Here is a 26,626-nt window from a genome sequence, read left to right as displayed (position 1 = left end):
GTTCCAGAACAGATCTTGGCACAGAAAGAAAGAAAGATAAAAGATAGAGCGATAAGACGGTTCTTGGTTCAATTCAAGACCTACTCCGCATTGGATGCGAAGTGAATGGAGAAGGAGGACCTGGCAGATACTCCTCGGATTGTGAATCTTTACCTTGAAGCATTTGGTTTAGCATAGTCTATTCTAAATGGAACCCCGAACTGAGCTTGGGCGGAATCTGGTGCAGCGGGTATGCACAAGAGGGGAGTTCTTCCGCTCCTTTGTCAACAGATTGCCTTGATTTTTGATAAAAAGTCACTGATGTCTCTTTTGAGTTTCAGGGATATTGTGGGCTGACAGTATTCTTCTGTATGACTTTATGAACTGGAATTCCCAAACATGATACTGACTTGTTCTTGACTTGTTTAAGTGTCACAAATCAGTGACGTGGCTGTAGCAGGCTACAGTGTCACTTTCACAGGACACACAGTTAGTACAATTGGTCTAGATTGGTTCACATTGGACGGATGCTCTTGGCTGGGTAGTGACACGTGGCAGCAAGGAAACGGATGGTGGTCTAGTGGACATCGTGGCCAGGTCACCACCACTCCGTTTGGGGATAGATGTAGATGGCTGACATTTATGAGCCGTTGGTGGTTCTTTATGGTTGTACATATGAGTAGTAGCTGTTGGGTTAGGATCATCTGCTTCACATCTGGTCCAGCGTGGTCGTCTGGAGCATAGAGTCTAGACACACAGCACGTCTTCACCATCCCTGCACATTTGAGCCTCGACACCCCATTGTACCTGAGAGTCCTGGGCTGGAGCTGAGTGTGCTGCCACCCCAGAGTCTGTATCAGTTCTTTGAGATAGTCGAGTCATTTGTTGTGGTCTGCTGCTATTGTGTCGCTGTGAGCTCAGTTGTTGGCTATTGTTTCTTGTTTCAGTCTGTTTTGAGTGAGATTGTCACGCACATTGCACAGAGGAGCACCCATTGTAGAGAGCACGACACACTATCTGCGCTACAGGTTCTCTCATTTTGGCAACCACGATGGGATCTCAACTGAAGTCTCACTCTCTGTGAGGTACAAATCTTGAAGCTAGTTGGGTTTATCTAGCTTTGCCTACTTTGCCTTGCACTATGTAGCCTGTTGATCCGGTCCTCTCTCGCCTTGGTCCATTTGGTCTGGTCCTCTCTCGCCCTGGTCCAATTGGTATGGTCTCTCTAGCCTGGTCCAATCAGTCCTCGTCCCTGGTCTAGTCCCTCCTCGTCCCTGGTCCACAGCCTCGGTCTAGTAGAGTCTAGACCTGTCTTCAACAGTTACAGGTTTTCTTGCCCAAAGCTTGGTTGGATTGGTGGTCACTGCATGACACATACAAGGCGGTCAGTCGAGCGTCAAAGCGCACTACTGAGCCCTCTGAAGTACTACAACAGAAGACGACCCTTGGTACCTAGTAGAAGTCCATCAACCTCATCACCCATACCTCCACATACGACATCACCCATTCCTCCATCCGGTTTTACATCTTCCAGATCACCTTCTCTAGTAAAGATCTCTCCTATTTTGCTACAGCAGGCTATTAAGCAACAGGCTCAGCAAGGGGCCCTGGAGGCGTTGGCTAGTGTTTTGGCCAAGGTAAACATCAAGTTCCCTACCTTCAAAGGACTCTCTTCAGAAGATGCTGACGACCATGCAAGGAGGTTTGTATCTCTTTGTAGGGGTCGTGGTCTTAATAGAGAAGATGCTTATTTGGTACTCTTTCCATCCACCTTGGATGGCTTAGCAGACAAATGGTACAGCCAGTTTGCAGAGAACCATTTTGCAACTTGGGTAGCCTTAAGACAACAGTTCTGTGCAGCATTCAGGCCAGGTGACTACCATGAGAAGGTGTTGGATGAGTTGGCCAACATGGTGCTCTAGCCAGAGGAGACTTTTGCAGAGCTTATGACTAAAACCAAGTCTCTGGTTGCCAAGCTTCCCCAGCAACCCGGTGAATTCATGGTTAAGAAGTGGGTGGAGAAGGCGCTTCCCAAAACTTCTCAGCAAAAACTCCGAGAGAGTCTCTGACCGGACGCCACTCTGGGGGAGTTCATCGCAGCTGCTACTAGGATCGAGGGGGCTAGGAAGCTGTTCAACAACTCCCCTCACATAGAGACCCCCTCTGTGTTTTCGGAAAGTCCTGCTGATCCATTAACTTCTTTACGGAGGGAACTGGAAGCTCTAGAGTTACAACGAGCTCTTCAAGAGGAGAGGTCCTTCTCTCTTAGACAGGAGAAGCCTCCACATCACGAGGCATTGGAACAGATCAAGCGCGAGCTAGAAGAGCTCAAGTGTCAGCAAGAGACTAAGGCTACGGTTTGGTGTAGCTCATGCCGCTCTCCAGGGCACCCTCCATAGGAATGCCCCATTCGGGTTTGCTGCCACTTCTGTGAAAAATCTGGACATGAGGACAAGGACTGTTACTACCTCAAGGGATTGCGACAAATACAGCAAAGTCTTGGTCCTACTCTTCAACAATGGCCAGCACCTGCATCCAACATGGTTTCTCCTTGTGGCCATCCACACCATATGCCACCTTTGCTGACAGCCCCTCCTATGCAAGGTATGCCAAGTACTTTTCCGTCTCAGAGCTTTTATCATACCCATGCTCCCTCATCACCTCAAAACTTCTATGCCTCCACCTCCAACTCCATGCACCAGGAGCAAGGACCACCTCGCCCTTCGGCTCGCCCATTGAATCGGCCCATTTTGTGTTACAAATGTGGGGAATATGGTCATTACCAAAGCAAATGCCCTCTGCCCGATGGCTCCCCTCCTTGCCGTCATTGCCCCGAAACGAAGGATCACTACAGTAAGGATTGCCCTAGAATTCGTGCATCCACGGCTTCGAACCCAAGTCAAAGCCAGAATGCGTTTGCCTTTCCCAAGCTCAATTTGATAGCAGTTAGCGCCGTTTCTCAGCCGCCCTCTTCTACCCACGTGGTTACCCAATAAGCCGCCGCAGTTGGTAGAGGAGCCATCGAGCGTCCTCACCCGGGCCCAGAGAGCCGCTCTCGGTCTTAGGATTTCAACAAGTTCAACTCCCCCACACATTCTCACACCAGTGGATACCCTGCCTTCAGCTGTTAACAAGCCATCCCCCAGTGCCATGAAAGAATCCAAAACTTTGCTCTCCGATATTGATGAAGCTTTCTTGGAAGCAGTTTCCGATCTACAAAAGATCAAGGTACCCGAGAAACCACTGGTAGAACGGGAAAAGCTCACAGCAGAGACAGTCTTGAAGAACACCTTCCAACAAGTGGCCCTCTATGACATGCTGCGACTAGATGCGAATTTTAGAAGTGACACCCTTGCTGTTATTGAGTCACTTTACCCCGGAGTAAGTCCTAGTGGCGGGCACCTCCCAGTGCGACCATCAGAGTCCTATATGATATCCAATCCCGCTGCTCCACTCACTGATTATAGAAGCCCTCGCCTGACAGTGTCCGTGTTGGGTCGGCAATTCTCAGGAGTGATAGTGGATGGTGGATCTGGCATCAACCTGATGCCCGAGTTCTCTATGTTAGCTCTAGGTCTACAGCCTACTGGCCCTGCTCCCTTCACAGTTACATTGGCTGACCAGCGGACAATCTACCCAGTGGGCATAGTGACCAATGTGCCTCTACAGGTACAAGACTTTACTTTTAACTTGGATTTTGTTGTGGTTCGTCTTCCCCAGGTTGAGGGCGGATTTCCCTTGCTCATTGGAAGACCATGGCTGCGACACACTAAAGCACTTCATGATTGGGGAAACGATGCGACGTGGATACATACTTTTGGCTCCCCGATGCAACCCATTCTCTTAGAAGGAGGTATGGATCCCGTGGTGCAGCAAGCTTCTTTGTCAATGGAAACCAACCCTGAACAAGAACAACCTACTACACCTGAAGGGTCAGACGAAGATCTGCTGGAGTGGTTAGAAGCTACCAAATCTATGCCCTGTTATGGAGTCTCTATTCACTCCTTGCCTAGAGGTACACTCTCTTCCAATGTTTCCACAGTAACTAAACCTAATGAGCCACCTGAGACAGCTCAAAGATTGAAGGTCATAGAAGCTGCTTCTGATACGCCCTTGGTGAAAGTCTTTGAATTTGATGAGCCTATACAAAATCATAGAAATGGGGAGGAATCTCCTCTACAGGAGTTCACCCCCCCTCAAACATCAGCCCCATTGGTGTCTGCTTCTCCAACCAGAACAAAGCTATCATCTGTGTCTAGCGAACGCCCTTCACAGAGCGTGTACTACTTGATAATTTACCTACTCATTTGGGTGGTCTGCCCCCTCCTCGCCCCTATCTATCCCTATCCCCTCAACCCTACCCTACCCTCCCCCTCCCCCTCCCCAACTAGTCCCTCCCCCTCCCAAATTCGCCCCTACCCAACTCGTCCCCTACCCCTCCCAAATTCGCCCCTACCCAACTCGTCCCCCTACCCCCTCCCAAATTCGCCTCCCCCTACCCAATTCGTCCCCCTACCCCTCCCAAATTCGTCCCCCCCCCCCCTCGCTACCCAACTCGTCCCCACCCCCTCACACCCTCTCGCCCCACCCCTCCCCTCGTCCCCCCTCTCTCCCAACTCGCCCCTCCCCCCCCCCCCCCCCCCCCCCCCCCCCCCCCCCCCCCCCCCCCAACACAACCCAACTCGTCCCCTACCCCTCTACGCCCTCCCATATTCGTCCCCCCCCCCCACCCAACTCGTCCCCACCCTCTCACACCCTCTCGCCCCACCCCTCCCAACTCGTCCCCCATCTCTCCCAACGTGCCCCTACCCACCTCCTCACACTCTCTCACCCTACCCACCCCCTACTTGCCCCTACCCACCTCTCTCTCCCAACTCGTCCCTACCCACCCCCTCACACTCTCGCGCCCCTACCCACCCCCTCCCTTCCCCTCGCCCCTACCCAGCCCCCCCTCGCCCCTACCCACCCCCTTCCACCACTCGCCCCTATCTAGACCCCCTCGCCCCTATCCTTTCCCCTCTCGCCCCTATCTAGTTCCCCCCCCCCTCGCCCCTATCAAGCCCTCCCCACCCCTACAAGAGTCACCCTCAGCCTCATCTTCCCCCACCCCGCTAATCCACATTGTTGCCTTCAGTAGCCTCAAGCTCCCTTTGCAACCCAAGAATTCTCGACAAGGAGTTTGCATTTCATTCTGCTTCTTGAACCCTTCATTCTCTTCCTCAACAACTACGACTCGCCTCTGCAACTCCTTCAGGAACCTCTCATATGTCTCCTTCAGAGCAAATACACTTCTTTGGTTTTCAGCTCGAGAAATACCAAGAGTTTGCTGCAGCTCTTCACACTCTACTTGGAACTTCCTAGAATTATCCTGAACTGTCATCATCTTTGCATAAGAATCCGCCATCCTGTGTTCGAGTAGAGAAACCTCCTCCTCCAAGTGTTGAATTCTCTTGCCAGTTGCAATTATTTCTTGCATGGTTGGGCCTAGCACCTGCTTCAAGAAAAATGTACTATGCGGTACCTAGTGGTTTTATTTCCTTGTTTTTCAGTATTTCCTCTCACCAAGACTATTTCCTCTCACCGAGACGGTGAGCGGTCTTGTGCCGGGCAACCTGTAGCAGGCTACAGTGTCACTTTCACAGGACACACAGTTAGTACAATTGGTCTAGGTTGGTTCACATTGGACGGACGCTCTTGGCTGGTCAGTGACATGTGGCAGCAAGGACACGGACGGTGGTCTAGTGGACATCGTGGCCAGGTCACCACCACTCCGTTTGGGGATAGATGTAGATGGCTGACATTTATGAGCCATTGGTGGTTCTTTATGGTTGTACATATGAGCAGTAGCTGTTGGGTCAGGGTCATCTGCTTCACATCTGGTCCAGCGTGGTCGTCTGGAGCATAGAGTCTAGACACACAGCACGTCTTCACCATCCGTGCACATTTGAGCGTCGACACCCCATTGTACCTGAGAGTCCTGGGCTGGAGCTGAGTGTGCTGCCACGCCAGAGTCTGTATCAGTTCTTTTAGATAGTCGAGTCATTTGTTGTGGTCTGCTGCTGTTGTGTCGCTGTGAGCTCAGCTGTTGTCTATTGTTTCTTGTTTCAATCTGTTTTGAGTGAGATTGTCATGCACATTGCACAGAGGAGCACCCACTGTAGAGAGCACGACACACTATCTGCGCTACAGTGACACAACCCTAGAACACACCCCATCAATGGATAGCAGACAATTATCCAGCAGGGTTGACGTGGCAATAATGGCAGGCTGTACGGACGCCTCTGTGATTTGCGGCGCAGATTCCGGATGGCTGATGACGTGGCAGCAGCATGCGGAAAAAAAAGCAGAAATTGTGTGGGCAGTTTTTTATGCTACACAAAGTCAGCAAGAAAGAGAGGGAGCTTTAAATTGAATTGCTTTATTTTATAAAAGCATAAGAGAGAGAAAGAAAGAGTCTCTGCTTTACTTTATCAGGGCTTTATTTATCAAAGCTTTTGAGTTTAACAGCTTTTGGGCTCTGCTTTTGGCATCCCTTGTAATTTATAAATAAGCAGGTAGGCCTCTCACAACTCAGAGCATCTGATGGAGAGTCTGAGTGTGAGCACCTGCCCGCACTCTTGTACTTTGAACACAGATTAATACAAAAAGAAGTACCGAAAGGGGCGCCAAACTTTGGGGCCAATATCTCTAGGCACGAAACTCCACCGGGCCAGTGTCGAATCAATTGTGAACTGTGCACTGTTTTGAAGTGTTTATTTGTGATGACGCGGTAGATTCTCGACTTGTAGTGTCCAAGTTTGTTACAGTGGTATCAGAGCACGGACGATTTCTCTTCTACGGGAAATCTGATCCCTAATTTTTTTCCGCGGCATCTATGGCTTCAGGCAAAGATCAGTCGACTCCCTTTGCATCTGGAGATGCAGGAAGGGATCACAATGAAGATTCAGGCAAGGAGTATGGCCCGCCTCAGCCTACTCAAGCGGAGCGTCAACGATTGATCGGCGACGCAACAAAGATGATGCTTAATTTTGCCAAGGACCTGAAAATGGCAAAATATATGAGCAAGACCTCTTTGGAAGAAGTGCATACGCAGTGGCAGAAAACCACAGAACCACCCCGAAAACATGCTCTCAAGAAACCTCCTACTCCCAAGAAGTATACAGAGAAAGAATTAAAAGAGGTGGTTGATGCATGAATTGCTAAGTTTTCTGATGCGCAGAACAAAGTTAAAAAGCACGACAAAAAGCAGAAGAAAGGCACAGACTTCCCGGGTTATTTGGGTCATCAATCTACTTTTGAAAAGGCAAAGAAACAGAAGAAGCGTGTTCGATTTGAAGGAGTACCGAGTTCTTCTTCTTCTTCTTCTTCTTCTTCTTCTTCTGATAGTTATTCTAGCTCATCCTACTCGAGCGAAGAAGACCGAAAAGGCAAAAAGCGAAGCAAGAAGCAACGCTTCGGAAAGGGCAAAGAAGTCTAAATCTCGCCCTGTGAGTGACAGTTCTACAGAGGACTCGTCTACAGACAGTTCAGACTCTGATGACAGTAACTTTTATGCAAAGAAGAAGAATTTTTATAAAGCCAACCGATATGACTTTCTGGAAGACAAAAGCAAGAAAGTCCGAGAGTTTAAGAAAGGTGGACAGTCAATTAAATTTGACACGTTTTCTGGTTATAGAGATGCTTCGAAGGCTTTGTCTTTTGTACAGCAGTTTGACATCGCTTTCGTAGGAGGGCGTTACTCAGAGGACTCCTAAGATTCGGAGAGCTGCCTCTTACTCTAAGGGGAATGCTCGAACTTGGTGGCCCACTCTTCTATTAAGCAAGACTGTGCCAGTTAAATGGCTAAAATTCAAGAGGCTTTTTATTTCTTCTTGGCTGACTCGATACAGTGAACGCTTATTGCTAGAGATTCTGGAGCTCTTTTCTACCCGCCTCTTCATTTAAGAAGATCTCGTTCAAGGAGCAAATTGAGCGGTTTACCTTGGGTCTACCTGCAGAGATCCGAGATCACTGCTTAGAACAAAAGTCAGCTTCCATTCAAGACTTGATGAGTCGTGCGAAACGGGGTTTTGCCATTCACTCTGGCAGTCTGACCTACCCTAGAGATGAGATCATGACACAAAGAGTCGAACAGACTTCGAAAAATGAAAACAGAAAGAGAAAGAGCAACCCAGAACAGAAAGATAAGGACCCAACCTTACTCCTCAAGAGCTCTCTACATAAAGGAGGGGAAGTGCTTTGAATGTGGGGAAATTGGGCATATCTCCACGAAGTGCCCTAACAAGGCACCGAATAAATAGCATGAAGAAAGGCCAGAAAGTTCCAAAGCAGCTGAGCGACGTGGCAGAAAAGGTAGATAAAAAGTAGAACTGGTACCACATTGCGTGGGGCTTGAACTGAATCAAATGAATGAAAGTACAAACTTTGCCGCTTTTGGGGCAAAGTGAAAGATCAGGAAGCTCTTTTGAAGGAGCCAAGGCCAACTTCTTGTGAACTGGCGGCTTGATTTGGAATTACGCCCGATAGGCTGAGGCCACAGGCGGAGGTAGTTCGAATGGCACCCGGATGAGATGTTGCCACTACACCGAGCATTGGCAAACTTTGTTTGCAATGACATGGGTATTTAGTGCACGCGAAGTTTTACGTAATTGCCTTGGAAGGTTGTGACGTTCTACTCGAAATCCCTTGGTACCAGAAGAACAACGCCGTGGTTGACTACCGGGCCGAGAATACGACATTGACAAATGCAGGGCTCAAGATTTTCTCCACACTCATGCCGATTGCTTTTCAGAGGGCCTGCCAGGCAAGTTACCACCCGCTCATCCTGAAGATCATATGACATCCTGTTGATCTGATACCAGGAAGCACACCTTCGAACTGGTCACCTTACCGTGTGAGCCGAGCCCAGAACGAAGAGATTATGAACCAAGTGAAAGACCTCTTGGAAAAGGGTCTTGTCCAGCCTAGTACTTCATCGTATTGCTCTCCAGTGTTGTTGGTTTTGAAGAAAGACGGATCTTGGAGAATGTGCATCGATTATAGAGCTCTCAACAAAATCACCATCAAGAACAGATTTCCGATTCCTAGGATCGATGATATACTCGACAGATTACAGGGATCCTCGTGGTTTAGCAGGATTGATTTGAAGAGTGGATATCATCAGATCCGAATCGCACCGGGAGACGTCTACAAGAAAGCCTTTCGGATGACTTTTGGATTATTTGAGTTTTTGGTGATGCCTTTTGGCCTAACTAATGCTCCTGCGACATTTAACCGGATGCTGGACAAGATTTTTCGAGAGTACAGGCTATTTGTTGGCACTTTCTTTGACGACATCATTGTTTTCTCCAAGAATGAGGCAGAACATAGAGATTATCTGCTTCAGGTCTTTTAGGCATTAAGAGATCACAAGTTGGTGATTAATGCAAAGAAAAGTGAATTTTTCCTTCCAGAGATACACTTTTTGGGTCACATTGTGTCAGCAGCAGCAGGAGTGCAAATGGATCCGGCCAAGATAGAGACTATCCGTGATTGGCCCGATTTGAAGAATGTCCATGAAGTTAGAAGCTTCTTGGGATTGTGTTCGTACTATAGGCGGTTCATTCGAAAGTTTGCAGAGGTTGCTTCCCCTTTGCATATCTTGACACAGAAAGGAGTCCCTTTCTCGTGGGGACCCACAGAGGTGACTGCCTTTCAGATTTTGAAAGAGAAATTGACTACGGGACCAGTTTTGACTTTGCCGGACTTGCAGAAGTCGTTTGAAGTATATTGTGATACTTATGGTCTTAGTCTAGATGCGGTCTTAATGCAGGAAGGCCAATGTCATTGCCTATGAGAGCCGATTGTTTTCAAGGCCGGAATTGACAGCACAGATTTGTGAGAAAGAGCTTTTGGCAGCTATCCATGGTCTTAATCAGTTGCGGCATTACCTACTCGGAGCCGATTTTACGTTTTTCACAGATGATGGGAGTTTACGCTACTTCTTGTCACGGAAGCAACGATCGGAAAAAGCAGATACGGTGGGCAAACATCTTGTCACAGTTTACTTCCAGATTGTTCATGTGCAGGGACATAAGAAATTGGTGGTAAATACTTTGTCCCGAAAGCCGTTGGTTCTGGCTATTTCCGCGATACATCATAGGAATTCAGTGAAACACGATTAACTCTTTGATGGGGAAGGTGCTATTTGAGATTCTTGAATTTGCTACGAAGGTTCCACCCTTCCTTAGCACGAAAGATAAGAATTTTTCTTTGAAGCCGACCAGTTCACGAGGGACTTGGTCCGGAAGGCTTTGCAGAAATTGTAGGAAAGACAGAAAAAGGCAGCAGATCGCCATTGTTGCGATTTGAAATTGAAGGAGAATGATTGGGTGCTCTTACATTATGGGAAGGCACTCCCGAGAAGAAAAAAAAAAAACAGGGAAAGGAGCGGCTTCTTTCAAAGCTTAGCATGAGATAGTGTGGACCTTTCCAGATTTCCCAAAAAGATAAATGATATCTCCTTTGGACTGAAGCTGCCAGAATACTTGGAGGATTCACAATGTTTTTCATGCGAGTCTCTTGAAGGCGATGTGCCCGATGATGGGAAGCTAGATGTGCAACCCGAATTGGACGAAAAAGAGTAGATACTCGTTCAAGAACAAAAATTGGCACAAAAAGAAAGAAAGAAGGTAAAGCGAACTGATGGTTCTTGGTTAAATTCAAGACCTACTTCGCAATGGATACAAAGCGAATGGAGGAGGAAGACCTAGCAGATATTCCTCGGAATGTGAATCTTTATCTTGAAGCTTTTGATTTAGCATAGGCTATTCCAAATGGAACCCAGAATTCAGTTTGGCCGGAGATCTGGTGCAGTGGGTTTGCACGAGAGGGGAGTTACTCCGCTCCTTTGTCAACAGATGCCTCGATTTTCGAATACTAGAGTCACTGATATCTCTTTGAGATTCAGGGATACTGAGAGTTGACAGTATTCTGCTGGATGACTTTATGAAATGGAATTCCGGAATATGAAACTGATTTGTACTTGACTTGTTTTTAAGTGTAGGAACTGATAGACGAAATGACTGCAACATTTTGATCTAAATGATCTCGAATAGACATGGTTGCAAATAGGGTTAGTCAATTGGGCATCGATGAGGTCCTGAGTGGATCTAGATGCGATTGCTAGCTACATTGCCGATAAATCATGGTCTAAGATCCGAATGAATGTTCAATGTCATGTGATGTCCTGTGATGTCGTGTGATGTGACTGTCGATTGGTACATGTGCTAGATGTGTGTTCCTAGTGCGTTGGTACTAACAGTCAGTGTCTGCTAAGACAATTTATGGCTTCTGTCTGTTTTGTAGGCGTAATCGAGGGCGATTACAATGCTTTCAAGAGGGGGGTATGTCACAAATCAGTGATGTGGCACAGCCCTAGAACACACCCCATCAGTGGGTAGCAGACAATTACCCAGCAGCGTTGACGTGGCAATCCAGCAGGGCTGACGTGGCAGCAGGAAACCCTAAGGGCTGACGTGGCAGGCTGTATGGACGCCTCCGTGATTTGCGGCGCAGATTCCGAATGGCTGATGACGTGGCAGCAGCATGCAAAAAAAAAAAGCAGAAATTGCGTGGGCAGTTTTTTTATGCTATGCAAAGTCAGCAAGAGAGAGAGGGAGCTTTAAATTGAATTGCTTTATTTTATAAAAGCATAAGAGAGAGAAAGAAAGTGTCTCTGCTTTACTTTATGAGGGCTTTATTTAACAAAGATTTTGAGTTTACAAGCTTTTGGGCTTTGCTTTTGGCATCCCTTGTAATTTATAAATAAGCAGGTAGGCCTCTCACAACTTAGAGCATCTGGACGCAGAGTCCGAGTGTGAGCACCTGCCCCGGCCAGTGTCGAATCAATTGTGAACTGTGAACTGTTTATTTGTGCTGACGTGGTAGATTCTCGACTTGGAGTGTTCAAGTCTGTTACATAAGTGCAGGAACTGATAGACGAAATGACTGCAGCATTTCGGTCTGAAAGATCTCGATAGACGTGATTGTATAATGGATTAGTTAATCGGGCATCTATGAGGTCCCGAGTGGATCTAGATGCTATTTCTAAATACGTTGCCGATTCATCATGGTCTGAGATCCGAATGAATTTGTGAATGTGATTTGTCATGTGATGTCTTGTGATGTGACTGTCGATTGGTACATGTGCTAGATGTGTGTTTCTAGTGCGTCAGTACTAACAGTCAGTGTCTGCTAAGACAGTTTATGGCCTTTGTCTGTTTTGCAGGCGTAATTGAGGGCGATTACGATGCTTTCAATAGGGGGGTATGTCACAATCTGGTGACGTGGCATGGCCTGGACATGGGGTAGCAGAGCACCCACAACCCCCGGGCTGGCAGGCCTGTGAAAGGCGGCATTGACACGTGGCAGAATTCCGGGATTTACGCGCAGCTGTTGACGCTCACTGTACGGAAACCCGTGATTTGCAAAAATCAGTGTTGACGTGCCTAGCTGTACGGAATTCCGCGTTTTGCGCTGGGAAAAAGTAGCAGGTGAACTCTACGCAATTGCTTAGTGAAGCTTTTGGGAAAATTTGCTTTATTTAAGTTGATTTTTATGAAGGTTTTGATTTTGAAGCTTTTGGGGCTTTGCTTTTAGCATCCCTTGTAACCTTTATAAAGATCCCAAGGGGGGCTCCCTCTACAGAGCATCTGGACGCAAAGTCTGAGAGAGAGCACATGCGGGAGTTGTATTTTGCTCGAAGATTAATATAAAAAGAAATATCGAAAGGGGCGCCAGTCTTTGGGGCCAATATCTCTTGGCACGGAACTCCGCCGCCGAATCAAATTGTGAACTGTTTTGAAGTGAATTCCTGTCGTGTCGCGGTAGATTCTTGACTTGGAGTGTCCAAGTTTGTTACATGGCGCGCAGGCCACTGCCCAGCAGAAGGTTGCAGGTGAACTGACAGTGCTGCTCTGGCATAGTAAGCAGAGAGGGCGGTAGGCCCAGGACGGCGCGCATTTTGGTGGATATGCATACCTTTGCCAGTGATGCTACTCGCTGGACTAGATCGACTTGGTCTACCCACCGGAGTAGAGAGGGCGGCAGACCCAAGGTGGCGAGAGGGCGGCAACCAAAGGACGATGCTGGGGCGGTTTGCTCCAGACGGTTATGGGGGAAGGCGACGCGAAGTCGGCTACGCATAGGGTGGTGCTTTGAGGCGTTTATTTCCCGCTAAGCCTTTTTTGTGACCACTTTCTTTTATTGAATCACCGACCAAAGTCGTGAAGTTACCACCTGTTTTTGAAATTAGTGTGAACATGGCCCTTTGAAGAGAACATCCACTTATGAAAGGGCTAGTCACCTTGATACGCTGATCAATTTTTGAGGCTGCTCCATCTCTCTCCTAAAGCCGTTCGCCTCCACCCTCGCCTTCTTCACTTGAACTCTCTACTCCATCTCGCCGACGAGCGAGGAAGTGATACCTGCTAGTCGCCGTTTACCCTCTCTCGTGCGCAAAGCACTCTATCTTTCCTCCCTGCTTCACTTTCTACTACATGTCACGCGCCATGGCGTCACACGACGCTTCTCCGCACGAGAATGGCGCCGCTAGCACCCATCAACCCATGGAGGAGGCACCTCTTTCTCCTCTCGATTCCACACTCACTCACGGGCTGAGGGTTCTTCTCCCCCCTCTTCTACCTCCACGCATCTCTCGTCGCTATACAACATCAGTAGTTACTCATGGCTGGCCAAATGGACGGCCCACTTTGATTTGTATCATTTTACTGATGCTGAGCGCATTAGTCAGATACAAATCATGCTCCAGGGCAAGGCATATGCGTGATGGGCTGGGTTACGATCTAAGCCAACCACTTGGGCCGACTTCCATACGGTCTTTTGCGCTTGCTTTGTGCAAGTCGATAAGAGGGAGTGCTTCAAGAAGCTCTTCAAGTTGGAAATGGGTAAGAAAACCGTGGACGCTTACTCGCAGGAATTCAGGGACTTCGTCCACAAGACGAAAGCCTTGGAAAATCCGCAGGTTATACTGTATATGCTTTATCTGTTTGGATTACCGCCGGCTTACCAGAACGAGGTATTGTAGAATCTCGTCACTTCGCTAGAGGACATCTACAAGTTCGCCAAGAACTATGACAACACCTTGGCAGCTTCTGGAGGTGGCCCTGACGAATGGGAAACTACTTGCTGTGGTCCCTCTACGTCAAATTACAAGCGTTCAAACGCTTCTGCAGCCGCAAGTCAATCATTGGACCTTCCGCAGAAGAAACCGAAGCATGCGGCAAATCCAAGGCAGCTTGCATGGAGGATCAAAAGAAGAAGTGTCGTTTTGACTGCCACCAGACCGACCACTTTCATGGCGACAAGGTGTGTCCCAAAGCAAAAGAGGAAGCCGTCTATCTCTGCACCGGCGACTACTTCGGTAAACGTCGTCGATAATCCAGGTACTTTATCTTTTATTGATTCAGAAAATTTTCACGTTAATGCACGTAGCTGCCTAGATTGTCGCGTTAATAAGGTGTATTTGGCCCGCATGATCTTCTCCGCGTTAAAGGAGAGATCAATGGCCATGTAGTGACAGTCCTATTCGACAACGACTCTACTTATAATTTTATTTCTTCTCGTGTGGTACAAGCACTTAAGGTCAACACGTCACCCGCAGACCATCTATATGTGGTCCGTTATGTGGAATGTCGGAGCGATCAATGGACTGAGGTTGTGCCGCGACTCGACCTCCGAATCCAGCATGTAGATGTTATTTAAGGCATGCCATAGTTTTACGATAAGACAGCTTCTCTATCTATCGATTATGCATTGTATACAGTCTTCTTTGAACTTGATGGTGTGTACCATGTGGTCGAGGGATCTCCTTCTTCCTTGACGGCCGATTATGATGTAAATTTGCTTTCAGGTAATGAATTCAATGCGTTGTCTCATGAATCATGATTCCAGTGTGCAACTTGCAGTTTGTTTGGGTAAAGATTCTGTTGTTAATTTCCCGTCTCAATGTAATTCTCTTTTTTCAAATGGTGATGTTACTGCATTGGAAGTTTCTGTCTCTTTGTCTGATCATGATGTAAAATTTAAGCGTTATTTTGATTCCGTTTTGACTAAATTTGCGGACGTTTTTCCGTCGGATTTATCAGATGGGCTTCCACCGTCTCATGGGCCTGATCTCGATCATAAGATAGAGCTTCCGCTCGCTGGTAGCCATCCCGTCTCTCGACAACCTTATAGGTTCAGCCCGAAAGAGGAGGACGAGATAGCTAGGCAGCTTCAAGCCTATCTTGCCAAAGGTTTTATTGAACCTAGTAAGTCTCTGTGGGGCGCTCCGGTTCTTCTCGCTAAAAAGGACGGAGGAATGCGCTTCTGCGTAGATTACAAAGGTCTCAATAAGGTCACCGTTAAGAATAAATATCTGTTACCTCGCATGGATGACCTTATGGATCGACTCTTGGGTGCTCGTTATTTCACCAAGATCGATCTACGTTTTGGGTACCATCAGATACAGATACATCTGCGTGATGTCCCGAAAACCGCGTTTCATACACGGTATGAACATTACGAGTTTTTGGTTTTACCCTTTGGGTTAACCAACGCTCCTGCCACTTTTCTACAAATGATGAATGATCTTTTTTTTCCGTATTTGGGAAAGTGGGTGGTTGTGTTCCTCGACGACATCTTAATATACAGCAAAACACTCGAGGAGCATCTACAACACCTTCATCTCGTCTTGCGTGTTTTGAGGCAAGAAAATTGTATGCGAAGCAAAGCAAGTGCGACTTTTTCCGCACCGAATTGCTATATCTGGGTCATGTCATCTCGGTTGAAGGCATTCGCATTGACCCCGAGAAGATATGTGCTGTGCTGGATTGGCCCATTCTTCGCATGATTAGGCAAGTAAAATCTTTTTTGGGTTTTAATGGCTTTTTTCAAAAAATTATTAAGGACTACGCTCGTATTGCCGAGCCCCTTACTCGTTTGTTAAAGGGCGTCAATAGCAACAAGCGTAGTGTTAGTCCGTTTGTTCGATGGACCGATGAGCTCGATCAATGCCTCTAAACATTGAAGCCTCGTTACCACTGCACCAATGTTGCAGATTGTGGATCCGAATAAACCCTATGTGGTGGAAACGGATGCCAATGATTATGCTATCGGCGCTGTCCTATACCAAGATGAGCGGCCTGTTGCATTTGAAAGTCGCAAGCTCACTGACGTGCAGACCCGTTATTTCACACAGAAGGAATTGTTGGCGGTCATTCATGCCTTGAAGGTTTGGCGCCATTACCTCTTTGGTGCCTGCTTCGTGGTATGGACGGACCACCATTCTTTGAAATCTTTGTGATGAGCCCGACCTTCGCGGTCCAAAGGCAAGGTGGGCCGAACTCATGCAAGAGTTTGACTTCGAGATTCGCTACCGTAAGGCTGCTACCAATATGGTAGCCGACGCCCTTAGTAGAATTCCGGAGGTCAATACTCTTTCTTTTGCTGAAATTTCGACTGACTTCTATCTTTCTCTCAAAGGGCGTTATCAAAATGATCGTCACTTCGGTGCAATCTAGCAACGAGTCCAAGAGGGAATGCATAGCCCGGAAAGCTATGGCGATCCAAACGCCTCTGAGCTGGCTACGGAGAGAAATGTAGCGGAAAAGTATTCCATTCGTAATGGATTACTTTTCAAGCAAGGCAAAGTGCGTGTGCTCGTTGATGAAGATATTCACAAGAAAATTTTGTTTGAGTGTCACGATGCACCTAGTGCAAGATACCCTGGCATACACTGTACTTTGGCCTTGGTTGGTCGGTACTTCTATTGGCCACACATAAAAGCTTTTGTTGAAAAGTATGTGCGGGAATGCGTGCAATGTCAGCTCAACAAAGCTGAACGTCATAAATGCGTAGGGTTATTACATCCTTTGCAAATTCCAGATAGTAAATGGTCAAGCATTTCTATGGTTTTTGTAAGTGGATTATCCCAAACTAATCGTGGGCATGATGCCATTTGGGTCGTCGTCGACCGACTCACGAAAATGGCGCGATTTATCCCACACGTTCCAGCGTAAAGAGCCATGGGTTAGCTCAGCTTTTTGTGGAACACTTGTTCAAACTTTATGCCCGATGAAATTGTCAATGATCGTGATCCAAAATTCACAGGCAATTTTTGGCAAACGGTCTTTCAAAAATTGGAGACCCGTCTGTGCATGTCCTTCTCAGATCATCCTGAAACTGATGAACAGACCGAACGCACGAATCAAATTATGGAGGACATGCTGCGAGCATATGTCTCCTGACGTCAATCTGATCGGGAACGCTATGTCCCACAGATTGAGTTTGCTTATAACAGTACAAAGCACTCGGCTACTGGCTATAGCTTGTTTATGCTATGTACGGTTACGAGCCGAAATCACTGATTGCCACTGGATTCAAGGGAATCAAGATGCGATCGGTGGCCAATTTCTTACGCGATATGCAAGAAATGCTTCAGATCGCAAAAGAGAGCATAAAGACGGCACATGATCGTGCTACTTTTTATGCGAATCAATATCGACAACCCCTCGAACTCCAGGAGGGCATGTGGGTGTACCTTAGGGTACCAAAGGATTCCGAAACGATCCGAATTGGCCAATGCTCGAAATTGTCTTCTTGTTATTGCGGTCTGTTCTAGATCACAAAGAAGATAAGTGGGGTTTCTTATAAGTTGGACCTGCCTCCAAGCATTGCTGTTCATCTCGTGTTCCATGTGAGTCGTTTGAAAGAACGGCTAGGGCAGGATGACTTGGTAATTCCTCCTGAGCAAGTCCCGAACTTAGAAGACACCACTCGTTATATTCCACTTGAACCCGAATCAGCTCTCGACCAAAGGGTCCGGAAGTCTCACAGGTCTTCGTACCCCGAATATTTGATCAAGTGGAAGCATCGTCCCGAGTCCCAAGCTACTTGGGAGTCAGTTAGATCGCTAAGGAATCGCTTCCCCGGTTTTATAACCAAGGATATTGCTGGGGACAACAATTAAAAATAAGGGGGGAAGTGCTATGTCCCTAGACATTAGGATGGGCGCCTGCAGTTATGTCCGGCCAGTGTGAATATGGCCCTTTAATTATGAAGTCCTATAAATAGGACTCGCGTCTCATTTGTGAGACATTTGGTGTGATCACCACACTTGGACTCTGGGCCCTTGGTAGCTCTTCCCACACACACGTATAGGTGTGGGCTCGGTGGTATGGGACGCCGGCCCTTGTGGTGGCAGAGGCTAGCCGGCTTTTGGCTGCAGGCTCCCAAGCTCGGAGGTGAGTCCGTATTGGCTCTATGGCTGGGAGGTGAGCTTGATGTCCGCTCACATGTGTGTTTGGCTTGTGTCATGTCATGTGTGCAAGATTGGATCCGGCAAGGGACTAACAAATCCTGTCTTTTTGCAATTATATTGGTTTGGAAAGAAAGAGGAGTACGAGATTTTTAGACAATTATAGGTCTATCTCTAAAGAGGGTTTATTGAGCCCAGCAAATCCGTGTGGGGCGCCCTAGTCTGGCTTGCTAAAAACAATGGAATGCATTTTGTTGTAGATTATAAATTTCTCAACAAGATTACTATAAAAAATCGGTATTTGTTACTGTTGATACTGAACTTAGACTTTATGGTGCAAAATATATTACCAAGCTTGATTGAAGATCAGGGTACTATTAGATACGGATATACCTTGGGGCTGTCCGACAAACCTCAATAATGTACACGATAAGGGCATTAGTCGTTCCTCGTCACGTGCGTGCGCGCACGTGCTACCTAGCTGTTACATGTACAACTCAGAATAGTGTAGTCCATCTCGATGGCATATATGCAGTTTTTCCTACCATTGTTGCATTGGCCACCTCGTCGTCTTCGTGCTTTCATGTCTTGGATTTTGGATCATTTTTGGTCTACTTGCTCTCATAAGAAAGGGGTGCGATTGCTTGCTATAAACAAATTATGTACTCCAAAAAAATGTGGCGGTCTGAATATCTTACATTTGTGTTCTCATGTTATTCCAAGGAAGGCCACGTTGTTATTGGTATTGGTGGAGCAAAAATAACCATGGATGCTGATGTGGATTTTTTGTGCTCTCATGTGGTTTCTACACCTGCCTTTGGTCATTGGCAGCCTTCCTATTGGGATGTAATTTTTGGAAAATTTGAAGCTACGATTCTAGGCTACCCCCTTTCTTCGAGTTTGGTAGCAGATTGGAAACAAGTCACGAAGCAGTTGTCATGGCATGTTCGGGATGATGCGAGTGGCAATTCGCTCAGGCTTGAGAGTTTAATTGGAGTTTGGCTTTTGATGGAACCCTTGTTCAACGGTCTCCAAGACATGCCTATTTTCTTTCCTAGAAAGGCATTGATGCAATATCAGTTGTAGATGCTGATGGAAATGTACTCTCGTTTTGACAAGCTGCTCTTACTTTTGGTCTTCGAATGCATTACGGACACAAATGGCAAATCATCAAGGAGATTGTGGACTCTAGATCTTCCATTCTGTCGCTCGTCGTCGAGGATCAACTTTGTGATTGGCATTATGCAGGATCCTTGATCCTTTCTTTATTTGCAAAAAAGGTATATTGCCATTTGTAGTCATCTTCCTGGCTAGAGGAACACTGCAATAAGGTATGGCATATGGATAAAGGTACTACATGGTGGGAACACTGCAATAAGGTATGGCATATGGATGAAGGTACTACATGGTGGTGCAACAAAGTTATGAAAACGTGGCATGCTAAGCTTCCCTTGAAAGAGCGATTATTCATGTGGAGATGTATTGCTAGGGTTCTCCCAACTGGTAAATTTCTTCTCTATAGAGGATTAGCCCCCTCTCGATGTGTTTGTTGTGATGCCGCTACTGAGAATATTCCACATTTATTGTGGTTTTGTCCTCACACGCAATGGTTTGTGGATTACATCTCTACATGCCTTTGTAACCGTTTACCAGGGATACAGCTTGGCCGATATTTCTGGATTTGTGGATTACATCTCTACATGCCTTTGTAACCGTTTACCAGGGATACAGTTTGGCCGATATTTCTGGATTTTTGGAGTGCTTCTATCGCTGCTTTAGCCCTATGCATACATTTTCGATTGGCTTAGATTTTGTGTGTTTTGAACAGTCTGGAAAGTAGGTAACTATTTCATGTTCTAGTAGGTTCATGTGGATTATGTGTTCCTCTTCAAAACCTCCCTTCGACAGTCTCTTAAATTTGCTCGAATTTGGATGAGCTCTCCCCTCTTCACTATGAGCTCTATTTTGACTATTTTACAGAAAATGAATTGCACTGAGCATTACTTGCTCTCGGCCAATGGCAATCCCTTGGTTGGGATGGGCTCACTGTGTATTTTTTTGTTTCTTTTTGGGAGCTTTTAAAAGAATGTTTGCTCTACATGATGAATACCGCGTGGTCTAAACAGAATCTGCTGTCATCATGGAAAGAGAGTTTGCTGAAATTGTTGCCCAAACAAGCACTTTGTGAGCAGTTCTCACCTTGGTGGCCAATTACTCTTATGTTGGTTATTTATAAAATCTTGGTTACAATGATTGTTAATTGTATCAAGGAACCTCTTATGGCGGGTATCCATTCAACGTAGTACGACTTCATCCCGCGTCGTCAAATTTTATACGGTTCAGTGGGAATTCATTGCTACTACAATGCAGGCCCTTGGATTCGGTCCAAAGTTAGCCAATGTTGTATATTTTCAATATGCTCACAGTACTTCTTTAGGCCTTCTTGATGGTGAGTTGACTGCACCTTGGCCTCTCTTGGATGCTCTGTCAGGTAGGGTTTCCCACTTAGTGCCTTATTGTATGCCATTGCCACTAACCCCTTGTTGCATTTGGATCACCTGACTTCGCTTGGTCGTCGTCATGGATTGAAATTACCCTATGAGAATAACTTTATTGGGCAGGGTTATCCCAATGACTCGTTGTTTATGCCCCGCAATAACCAGGATGATGTGCGACAGATTATGGAAGCATTGGATACATTCAGTCTGGCAGCAAGCCTTGAGGTTAATTTTCAGAAATCTAAACTCATGCCCCTTAAGCATGTGATTGGCATCATCTTTTGTGGCCCCGTGAAATTCTTGATCCACATGTGGTTGTCAGACACTTGGGGTATCCTATTGGTTGGCAGGTAACCAATACTCAGCAAGTGGATTGGGTCATGCAATGCCTCAATGTCAAATTGCATTAGTGGAAACTGTCTACATGGCCGTATATGTTTGATTCCGCATTGTTCAAAGCATCATGATGGCATATGCTCAATTTTACTTGCCGTTGTTGCATTGGCCTCCTTCTCGCCTCTCCTCGCTTATGTCTGATATTGTATCTCATTTGTAGTGCACTAGCTCTTGCAAGAAAGGCCTCCGTTTGTTATCAATGGAGAAACTTTGCACCCCGAAGCGTCTTGGGGGGCTTAATATTTTGGACCTTTGCTGCCATGCTTTAGCGAGAAAGGCCATGTTATTGCCTACTCTTGCACATCGGATTGCTGCACTATGTCAGCATGCTATCACTCTTGCCTTTGGTCACTGGCGGACTTCCCTATGGGAGATTGTGTTTGGCAAGATGGTTGGTCATATTCCTGGTTGCTCGGTCACCTCTAGTTTGCTCTTTGCTTGGAAAATCCGAAAACCGCTACGAATCATTTCTCTTGGCATGGCATACAGCAAACAGATGGGAATTTGCTACGCTTGGAAAGTATTCACTGGAGTAGGGCATTCTCTCTTGCTCTTGCTGACCGATCGCCTCGCTAGGCATACTTTCTTTCTTGTCGAGGCATACGCACGGTGGATGATGTAGTGGATTCATCTAGGTATATGCTTCCTTTTTATCACACAACTGCACGCTATGGGTTGGGTGCGCACGATCGTCAGATTTGGAGTGCGCTTGAGCATATGCTGGCTGTCTTCCTCCCCATTCCGCCACTAGCCAGTGGATAATGTACGCCAGATTGGACTTTATGGGACACTCCCCTTGATGCCATTTCTGCCCACAGCATTTATGTTTCTCTTCTGCAGGAGTCTTGGCTGGCTAGTCATTGTAATGCACTGTGGGCTTTGCATAAATCTAATCTATGGTGGAGAAAGGTTCTTACTGCAATTTGGAGTGCCACTTGCCTCTTAAGGAGCGTTTGTTTCTTTGGCGTTGTTTGTCGGGAGTTCTCCTTGTTGGAATCTCTTGGAGGCGCGTCGTATCAGATCTTCTAGTTGTGTCAGATGTTCCGCCAGTGATGAGACTGTCAGCAGACAATGCTTTGGGATTGTCGCTTCACCAGGTGGCAGGAATTTCCTTGACTGCGTATCTGCCTGTATGCGCCTCCGATTTCCCTTGGCGGTTTTCCATATACAAGTCTGGGTTTTTGACATTCTCCCAACCTCTCTTCAGCATTATGCGATCTTCTTCACATGGGTCAGATTTTGGTCACTATGGTCTTTGTGGCACCAACACAATTTCCGCATGTTCCAGCAGCAAGAGGTGGATCCTTTTCCTTCGTTCGAGATTTCGCTTTACAGCTCTTCTATGGTTGCTTTTAGAGCTTTACCTTCCCGGAACACACCTGTGTTCCTCCCTTTGTATCTGCTCTGTCCAAAGGGTTTTCCTCATTTTGAGGTTTTCCACTTTTAAATTAATCAAAACAGATTTACAAAAAAAAAGTGTGTGTGTGTGTGTGTGTGAAGAGTCCCAACCCAATGGCCACATATCAATGGCACCAGCTTTGAGAGAGGCCCTTAGGTGATGGCCAATGTGCTAAATACTACAGGTCTGTATAGTCTAGATATGTTTGGCTAACGTAAACTATACAGTGGTACGAAGTGGAGCCATCTTCAACTGTGACATTGGACTTTGACTGGTTGGGCGTTTATTTCCATGGTGCAATGACGCGTCTGTTTTTTGGAGTGTACATTGCCCTTTTGTAGTTTTTGGCCTATCCTTTATTTCTCCTCTTCATCTTCTATTCCTTGATTTCTTTCTCATGCCAATAGCCACCAATCCTCATTGCTCAGCTGCTTAGAAATGTACTCCCAACAACTCACACAGCCTATGTCACTTGTGTTAGTTGTTGGTATGAAATTATCTTTTTTGCCTATTGCTATCCAAAAACTTCTGCAAGTCACATGCCTCCGACCACAGCGCAAGCACACAAGTGGGATTGTAACTCGTTATGCAAGCAACATTATGCATACTTGTTTCCTCACTATTTTTTTTTTTTCCTGTTGCTGACTCATGCAGGTAGTCCTTTTCGGTGATAATCTTCCAAAACTGAGATCTGAAAATTCGTTAGCCATGATAAGCAAAGCAGATGCGGTCCTTGTTTTGGGATCTTCGTTGATGGTTTTATCTGCCTTTCGTCTTGCCAAGTAAGTTTTCCCCAGTGTATAATGAGCAAAGCTTACTTTGTTGTCGTGTATGACATAATGTGCTTAATTCCTTCTAAATATAGGTCATAATTTACTATGTACCTATTTCTGATGGCCCTTTGTATAACAAGGTTCTCCATGGCTTCAACAAACTAGCATCAAATTAACAGCAATTTAGTGCAAATCTACTACTTGTAGCAAGGGAAGGGTGAATCATTATATTCCGAAGGTTTGGTTCTAGAATCACAAACATTTGGAGATCTTGTTGGTGTAGCTATGGACACTCATATAGTAGGCACATGCTTTGGCGTGATGAACCGAAAACATATGGAGATTTTGTTTGTGTAGTTATGGACACTCATAAAATAGGTAGAGGCTTTCGCATGACTAAAAGAGTAAGTGCCTTAGCCTAGTCCCAAAATTCAAAGCCTGTGGAACTTTTTTCGAGCTTGTCATGAAGAAGATGATTATTCTATGATTGGCATCAAGGCTGTTGTGTGAATTGTAAGTTTTGAGCAAGGTGACAAAAAAGAGGAGAGATTTTATTACTTTGAAAACATGTTCCAAGATGTAGAAAAACTTATTTGCGGAATCAAGGTCAATAGATCTCATCTTCCTTGAGGGACTCCAAAATTGAGTGCTCATTTTTTCTAGTTTTGATGAGTGGTGTTACAAAACTTAAAAATACAAGAACAATAACGGTCAGTAAATATACCTATGTTTAGTGAATGTGTGGACTTGTCAACCCAATAGAGATATTGAATTTTATAGTGTCGAGACCTAGGTGGTGATGATCAAACCTAGGCATGACCAAAGATAGCACTTTCAAAGTAAGAGCAAATGTCCAAATACAACGAGAGGCTAACCACTAGCGAGCAAGACACGCACTAAGAACTTAGCCCAATGGAGTTCAAAAGTTGACATTATCTCTTTAGCTCCCTTCTCTAAAGCTTTTTTTGGGTACCAAAACACATCCTACATAAACTAGCTCGTGGAAGGAATTTCTAGTGCGTCGACTTGTGAAGTGTGTGTTGAGGTAAATTTGAAGATATATAAGCACTCGATGGGTTTCACTTTTGAGGTATCTTATGAAGTTTTGTTAATGTAGACTAGATATGCGTTAGTTTGTATTCAACTAAGATTTGTCGATTTCACGAGAGATTGTGGAGCAAGACACACTAGTGCATAAATGTCCAATACGGAGGAAGATGACAAATTTCTTTTTATCCAATAAAAACTATTTGCATGGAGTGCTATCTTGCATCTTAGCTGAGATAGCTATGTGGTCACGTACACTGAGACGCCCCAATGAGGATCATTATATAGGCATCCCATACAATGACGAGTATAAGACCACTATGAGGGATCATGTGTGGCCCACCACAAAAGAAGCATTGGAGAGCCATGGATAAGAAGAGATGTCTCGCCATAAGGAAGCCCTTTTCCCAGAGGCTGTGTACGCATAGATGCCAAGCATTGCACAATCATCCAGTTGCTGCTTGGGTCGTTCCTCACAAGAATTGGCTGAAGCTCATGACGAACCATCATTAATAATCCTGAATAACCATGCAAACCAGCGTACGCAATCCAATAACCCGCAAAATAGCTACATAGTGTGAGGGTGGTCGCCATTTATCAAGGTTACATAACCCACACACATTGTATGAAATGCATTTAATGCGATTATGCATAGAAGATCTATCAGGTGCAGTGGAATTGAAATGATGAAGATCTAGTTCTACATTTCCACAAACCCTTTAACTTCTTTCCTTGTGCTAGTGAATGCTTTATGCTTCAATGAATGTTCCTTTTACTTTCCCCTCAGGAGAGGGGCTGAGAGAATGCAATAGAGATGTGTAGAGGGAGAGAGAAAGGGAGATAAGAAGAGAGCGACACCCGATGGGGTTCCAACCAATCCTCTCAAGGGCCCCCCACACTGTTACCGATGTGGTGTTTGCTTTAGATTGCGTAAATGGAATGTATACACAATGCAATACCTCAATGCAGACTCTACTGACTCGATGACGACAAATCACCGCGGTAACTCCTCAAGAAGAGGCATCTCCGGGGCTGATTTGACGCACCTTGGATCCTTCTCGATGTGGGATTGCAGATGGCCACCAAGGGGCTGATTTGCACTCTCGATGAGAGAGGAATGAAGGGGGATGATGGACAGCAATGGAGCACTCGATGCCGGCGAGGGAATGGCCAAGGGGAGGCTTGATGGGCTGCCGAAGTACCGGACCGCAACGGGAAACACGCTAGCACAGAATCCGAGCTTATCCATCGTGAGGAAGCGGGCTGAAAACTGAAAACGTTAGCCTGATCTGGTAGATTTGCTGGCGCTTGGGCTGAAAACAGAAAACGCTGGTCAAATCTTCAACCTTTTGCTGGCGCTAGGGCTGCAAACAGAAAACGTTGGCTGTTCTGCTGCTCTCCAAAACGCCAAGGGCTGATGGCAGGAAACGCTGGCTGATCTGCTGCTCTAGCGCTCCCTGAATTTGCAACTTGCAACTTGTGTTGGAAACGCTAGCAGATTGTTCCCTTTATAGGTGAGGTATGAGGTTTATAAACTTTATTAGGCTTGGGTAGGACAGCTGTCCACTAGGTTTCCCAACAAAATAAATCATAAATGATTTATTTTAATAAACTTGAACGGGGGTCAAAACTGGGTGCAACTGCGCACATCTGCCAATTCCGGAAATTCGATTGCTTAGTAACATAATCATACACATCCTTACGCATCTGAGGCCAATAGAAAAATTGTTCAACCTTTTTTAATGTAGCATTAATACCCCTATGACCACCCGTCAAAGCATCATGTGCATCATGCAAAATGGGTGCTTTGAGAGAAGACAACACACACGAACGGTTCCTAGAGAAAAGCTAACCATCACGAATGAGATAATTGCACGGACCTTGTGCATTTAGTGCTTGTAACCAATGCTTTTCAAATTCAGAACCCATGTAACTGTCTTTGAGACTACATTTATGTGAGGCTTGAACTTGCGATGGCACAAATGGTAGTGGGGAATTCCTATCATCGCCCAGTGTCATCCATTAGCAAGAGAAACATGCGATGACACAAATAACCTTGGGAATCTTGTTATCGTCCGGTGTCATCCATTAGCATGTGTGGCTTGCAATCGAGGTAGCTTGCTTCTTTCAAGAGGGGGGTATGTCACCAGGTGGTGATATTCTTGCAGTTGCTTTATATATATATATATATATATATATATATATATATATATATATATTCCCCCCCCCTTCTTCT

General features: G+C 46.0%; 1 protein-coding gene and 1 pseudogene across 4 annotated transcripts in view; both read left to right on the top strand.

The window, feature by feature from the left end:
• The window catches only part of LOC147430769 (NAD-dependent protein deacylase SRT2-like), a 123,315-nt gene that overhangs the window by 70,218 nt on the left and 26,471 nt on the right, over positions 1-26,626 (top strand). For all 4 annotated transcript variants that reach the window (XM_086493332.1, XM_086493331.1, XM_086493329.1 and 1 more), the window contains exon 9: positions 23,225-23,352. In XM_086493332.1, the coding sequence (XP_086349458.1) occupies positions 23,225-23,352 (128 nt within the window). The remainder of the gene's footprint in view (positions 1-23,224; positions 23,353-26,626) is intronic.
• On the top strand, positions 17,441-17,989 carry LOC147430770 (uncharacterized; annotated as a pseudogene).

This window comes from Adiantum capillus-veneris, chromosome 21, assembly GCF_014529385.1.
Source record: "Adiantum capillus-veneris isolate H3 chromosome 21, ASM1452938v2, whole genome shotgun sequence".
NCBI lineage: Eukaryota > Viridiplantae > Streptophyta > Polypodiopsida > Polypodiales > Pteridaceae > Adiantum > Adiantum capillus-veneris.
This window is presented reverse-complemented; position numbering and strand designations above follow the sequence as displayed.